Raw genomic sequence first — 5,991 nt, 5'->3', positions numbered from 1 at the left:
AGTTTCATATCGTAAAACATAATAAGTACACTTTCCAAGTGTGTTGCAATTTTTAAACATTAAAATTCGAGTATTGTTACATTATTTAAAGGCTAAGAGCACTAAGAATGAAAGAACGTGTGCACTGAGAATGAAAGAACATATCTTCGGTCAGACACTGCGATGTCGAGACACTGCGATATCGATGGTCGAAATTACGCTACTCCGTATGGCGTTCGGAACATCATTTCGACCGACATTCTGGCCCAACGTTCGACCAAAGACATTTTCAGTTTCTTATATATAGACAAATAACGGTCTTTAAAGGAAGGTAATCCTTGATCTTTTATTAATCAATGTTCTGCTTATATAATCGCAGATGGATACAATGGTACATCGGATTTACAGGGATTATCCTAACTACATAAGCTATTTTACAGGATATCTAGCTTGACTGATTAATGCTAGGCTGCTACATTTAATATCGACTAGTACTAAGATAACATAACAAATACAACAGTACAGTACAAATAATATTCATTATTTAACTATTATCTTATATTCCCCGCAGTCGAAGCGTTCAAATCTCGAAGGCAAAGACTGTATCTGAATTCTTCAAATAATACACGTGGTAGTCCCTTTGTAAAAATATCTGCAATTTGAAAACGTGTAGGAACATGTAGTACTCTAACCTGTCCACGTGCCACTTTCTCACGTACAAAGTGAATGTCTAGTTCAATGTGTTTTGTGCGTTGATGTTGAACCGGGTTTCCAGACAGGTAAATTGCACTTACATTATCACAAAACACTAGTGTAGCTTTGGGTAGAGGATTATGTAATTCTAGTAATAAATTGCATAGCCAACAAGTTTCGGCTACCACATTAGCTGCACCTCAATATTCGGCTTCGGCACTCGATCGGGAAACAATTGTCTGTCGTTTCGAGGACCATGAAATTAAATTGTCACCTAAGTACACGCAATACCCAGAAGTGGAACAGCGAGTGTCTGAACATCACGCCCAATCTGCATCGGTGTATGATGTGAGAGACGAGATTGGACTTTTCGAAAAGTTTAGTCCAAACGTGATGGTGCCTTTAATGTATCTGATTATGCGCTTCAAAGCTTGCATATGAGTGTCATGTGGGGAGTGCATATGTAGGCAAACTTGTTGAACCACATAAGAGATGTCGGGGCGAGTAAAGGTTAAGTATGGTAATGCCCCTGCCAAACTGCGATAGTGAGTCGGTTTGGAATAAGGTTTACCGGTGACGGAGCTTTGTTTGCCGAGTGTATCAACCGGTGTGCTCACCGGATTGCAATGCACTAGATCAGCACGTGCGATTATGTCTCGTGTGTATGCACTTTGATCAAGAAAAAGACCTGAAGCATTGCGTTTAACCGAGATGCCAAGAAAGGAGCTCAAAGGACCTAAATCTTTCATTGCAAATTCTTTGGCTAACAAACTAATGATGTGATCACGCAACATGGTGGAGGAGGTGGTTAATATTATGTCTTCTACGTAAAGAAGCAAATATGCAATGTCATTGCCCTTATGGTAGACAAAGAGGGAGTGATCACATTTGCTATGGATAAAACCAATAGTAGCGACGAAATCGGCAAACCGTTGGTACCATGCACGAGGGGCTTGTTTCAAGCCATAAAGTGAACGTTTGAGTAGACAAACAAAGTCAGGATGTTGTGCATCACGAAATCCCATAGGTTGGTGCATGTATACCGTTTCATTAAGTGAACCATGTAAAAACGCGTTTTTGACATCAAGTTGGTGTATTGGTCATGATTTTGAAACCGCGATACTTAAAGACCGTACTTATGGTAGCAGGTTTTACAACCGGACTAAAAGTATTGTAACAATCTATACCAACTTGTTGAGCTCTACCATAACCTACTAAGCGTGCCTTATACCGTTCGAATGTGCCATCAGATTTCGTTTTATAGCGAAAAATCCACATGGACCGAATAACATTCATGTTTGGTTCTCGTGGTACAAGTATCCATGTGTTGTTGTCAACGAGGGCTTTATATTCGTCGGTCATAGCACAGTGACAATTAGGGTCGGTCAGGGCTTGCTTGGGATTAGTAGGGATAGGGGAAATAGTGGTCGAGACAGAGAGATTAAACGGGACACGAGGTTTGAAAATGCCATCCATACTTCGCGTGGTAATGGTTCGATTAGAAGGTGCATGAGCAGGAGTTTGAGATTGTAGGGAAGAAGTATTGTTTGTTTGTGACGTAGGAGGAACAGATTGAATGTTAACAGTGGTGGGGTGGTCGAGTGAGAATAGGTATTAGAGGAAGTGGGTTGTTCGTTTGTAGAAGGAGTGGATGGTGGACCTGGGGATGTTGGGCCAGGCGAGGTTTGTCTAGAAGGATGAGGTGGAGATGGCTGTGAGATGGGCTCGGAAGTAGGAGGCCCAATTGGTTGGTCCATGTACATGAAAGGATTATAATCATCAGTGAATAATTGATACGTATGTGGTTTTGACGTGTGGATGTTTGCAAAGGGAAAGGATGTGTCGTGAAATATTACATGATGGGAGATAATTATTTTGTTTGTAGAAAGATCGTAACATTTGTATCCACGATGGTTGGTGGGAAAACCAAGAAAAATGCATGGAGTGGAGCGGGGTTGTAGTTTATTTATTTTGATGGAAGGAATGAACGGGTAGCAAAGACATCCAAAAACACGTAGATGAGTATATGTGGGTGTACGAAAGTAGAGTAGTTGAGTAGGAGATAGATTTTGTAGTAATTTGTTTGGTAAAATGTTAAGAAGATAGGTAGCGTGTAACGACCCGGCAAAAATGTCATTGACAGCGTCGTTAACTTAGGTCCCGTTACGTGGTCATAGTCCCTAAATGAGACAGTTTGACCAAAATTATGTCGCATTCATTTGAAACATGTAAGACTTGTAAAGTTTAAGTTACCAAACGGTTCGACAACAAGTTTAAGTTTACAAAAGTTGTAAACTATAAATGAAATAACTTGCGACATAATATAAGTTGAAAATCACGAATGCTATCAATAGCGTATGCATGTAAACATTAAGTTTGAATCCAAAGATGCTATCACTAGCGTATGCATGTATGCTTGACCCCAAGCAAGTAATCAAAGTGTGCGGAAGCATGTATCAAGTAGCCAAGTATGAACCTGATAAACATATAGAAAACTGTCAACGAAAATGTTGGTGAAATCATAGGTGTATTTGTAAAGGTTGTTTTTGAACCACAAGATTTAGTATAAGTTGATTTTCCAAATCGTTTACATTTAAAAGATGTTTTTTGTATGTCGAGCACCCAATTATCAAGGCTTTACTGAATGGTACCTCTGAATCATAGTGTTAGAACCTACACTATACACGATAAAATTACATTTCATCCGCTAACGGTAGCGAACCGTCCGAATGAGGGTTCGTCAAACCCGTATGGCCTCACAACATAATTTCGCGCTTACACCCTGCAAGTGTAACTAATGATAATTGAATTGAGGCTTTTTGTTCTAACTCACACGTGGAATGTTTGTTTTCGTACTTGTGTTGAAAAGGTGGGACTATGATCTCACCATAGTTGCATGCCAAAGTACTTGTAATTAAACGTTGTGCAAATGAAAGTTGCTTAGCCTTGACCTAAACAATTAAGTTGTATCAATTAACGGTTACGACATAAGGTCAGAAGAAATGTGTTTAATTAGTCCTATGGCTCATTACGACTCGATTATATATAGCATGTGAATCACGTTGTCAAGTTGCATGCAAGATATAAGTATAAAAGCATGTTAGAACGATTGCATACGCATGTGGTTAAGTTTGACTAAAAGTCAAACTTGGTTAAAGTCAAAGTCAACTGGGCTGGGTCGGGTATCCGACAATTTTTCTTCACTTAGTAATCATATATGAACATGTTGGCCAAGTTTCATGTTAATCGGAGGTGCGTAGAATAGTTAGAATTAAACGGTAAACGACCAAGCAAAACAGAAATCTGCAGTTCATTTGGACGGCATCCAGATGGGCTGGATGGCATCCAGCAATGAAGGCCTGGACGGTTTCCAAAGGTTGGGACGGCCTCCAAACACCTGGGCAGTTGCAGTTTGCTGAAATTTCACAAGTCTCGAACCAAAACTCAAACAAACACAAATTGTGAACCGAAAACACTTAAAACATGTATCTTATATTGTTGGAAAGATATTTTGACAAGGAATAAAACTAAACACATATCATCAATAAATTTAATCATTTACAATAACAAAAACCTCATCGAATGATCGTTAAAAGTTCATTATTCAAGTTTCAAGTTCGTAAAACGCATTTCATGATTCGGGAACCCAATTTACACATACAATATGCCGTTTTATAGGTAATTATGCATACAATACAACTAAACACTTACAAATAACATTGCAAAGCATTTAATGCATCAAAAGTTCGTTTTAAGATCTATCAAACACCAAGAATCACAAAATCAATAATCATATTAATGTAAGGTTTTCATGTCATCCAACATACCAAAACGAAGTTAACGATGCTAGTAACACTTTTAATAAATGAACTTTAACATTTAACAACATTTAATCATCCAAAACTGAAGATTAAACACACCCAACGAATTATTTAGGTCATCCCTCAATTTTAAAGCGGGTGCGTGAATAAACCAAACGAATTATTTTAAAAACGCTAGAGTAAACGAGAGATGTTATAATTAAATAACGAAGTTATTGAAACGCTAGTTAATGGAAGGTACGAATCTGGATAACGAAAGATATTATCTAAAAAAAGACAGGGGTTAAAATAATTTGACGGAAAAATGCGGGATGTTACATTACCTACACCTTAAAAGAAATTTCATCCCGAAATTTAGTTGGAAGTAGTAGTCGTTGTTTCTTCCTCGAAATCTTGCGTTGCCAATTCTACGAATGGGTGAAGGTACTTTCTTGGGCATTTCAACGAACTTTGACAGTCGGTATTATACGTTGTTTTAGAGTCTGGTTTCACGATCCATAATTTCAACCGGTTCTCCTAGGAGGTGGAGTGTATCGTCGATAGTAAGCTCATCGAAGAGGATAACACGTTGTAAGTGTGTAAGTCGAAATTTTAATTTTAATTTTAATAATAATAAGGGTATGTTAGCGAATGTTGTAAGGGTGTACGTCGAAATTCTGTCCGTGTAACGCTACGCTATTATTAATCATTGTAAGTTATGTTCAACCTTTTTAAATTAATGTCTCGTAGCTAAGTTATTATTATGCTTATTTAAGCCGAAGTAATCGTGATGTTGGGCTAAATATTAAAATTGGGTAATTGGGCTTTGTACCATAATTGGGGTTTGGACAAAAGAACGACACTTGTGGAAATTAGACTATGGGCTATTAATGGGCTTTATATTTGTTTAATTAAATGATAGTTTGTTAATTTAATATAAAGATTTACAATTGGATGTACCTATAAATAACCATATACACTCGATCGGACACGATGGGCGGGATATTTATAAGTACTAATAATCGTTCATTTAACCAGACACGGGAATGGATTAATAGTCTATGGACTTATTAAAACAGGGGTGAATTATATACAAGGACACTTGGTGTAATTATAGTTTAAGTCCCCAATTAGTTGGAATATTTGACTTCGGATATAAGGATAATTTGACGAGGACACTCGCACTTTATATTTATGACTGATGGACTGTTATGGACAAAAACCAGACGGACATATTGAATAATCCAGGACAAAGGACAATTAACCCATGGGAATAAACTAAAATCAACACGTCAAACATCATGATTACGGAAGTTTAAATAAGCATAATTCCTTTATTTCATATTTAATTGCACTTTTAATTATCGCACTTTAATTTATTGTCATTTTAATTATCGTACTTTTTAATTATCGCACTTTAATTTATTGTCATTTTAATTATCGCAATTTTATTTTATCGCACTTTTATTTATCGCAATTTCATTATCGTTATTTACTTTACACTTTAAATTAAGTTATT

The 5,991-nt window shown here is 37.1% G+C and overlaps 1 protein-coding gene across 1 annotated transcript; it reads right to left on the bottom strand.

Moving 5' to 3' along the window:
- Positions 1 to 1,755: 1,755 nt before the first annotated feature.
- LOC139888853 (uncharacterized mitochondrial protein AtMg00820-like) lies at positions 1,756 to 2,148 on the bottom strand. Its single transcript, XM_071871835.1, has one exon. It carries the CDS (start codon positions 2,146 to 2,148, stop codon positions 1,756 to 1,758), a length of 393 nt encoding a protein of 130 aa, XP_071727936.1.
- Between the last annotated feature and the right edge of the window lie 3,843 nt (positions 2,149 to 5,991).

The sequence above is a fragment of the Rutidosis leptorrhynchoides genome, chromosome 2 (genome assembly GCF_046630445.1).
Source record: "Rutidosis leptorrhynchoides isolate AG116_Rl617_1_P2 chromosome 2, CSIRO_AGI_Rlap_v1, whole genome shotgun sequence".
Taxonomy (NCBI): Eukaryota; Viridiplantae; Streptophyta; class Magnoliopsida; order Asterales; family Asteraceae; genus Rutidosis; species Rutidosis leptorrhynchoides.
The sequence above is the reverse complement of the archived record's forward strand: the minus strand, read 5'-3'. Positions and strand labels throughout refer to the sequence as shown.

What these genes read in the sequence shown, in the direction of transcription:
- LOC139888853 (XM_071871835.1), bottom strand. Translation starts at nt 2,148, where the DNA reads ATGGATGGCATTTTCAAACCTCGTGTCCCGTTTAATCTCTCTGTCTCG.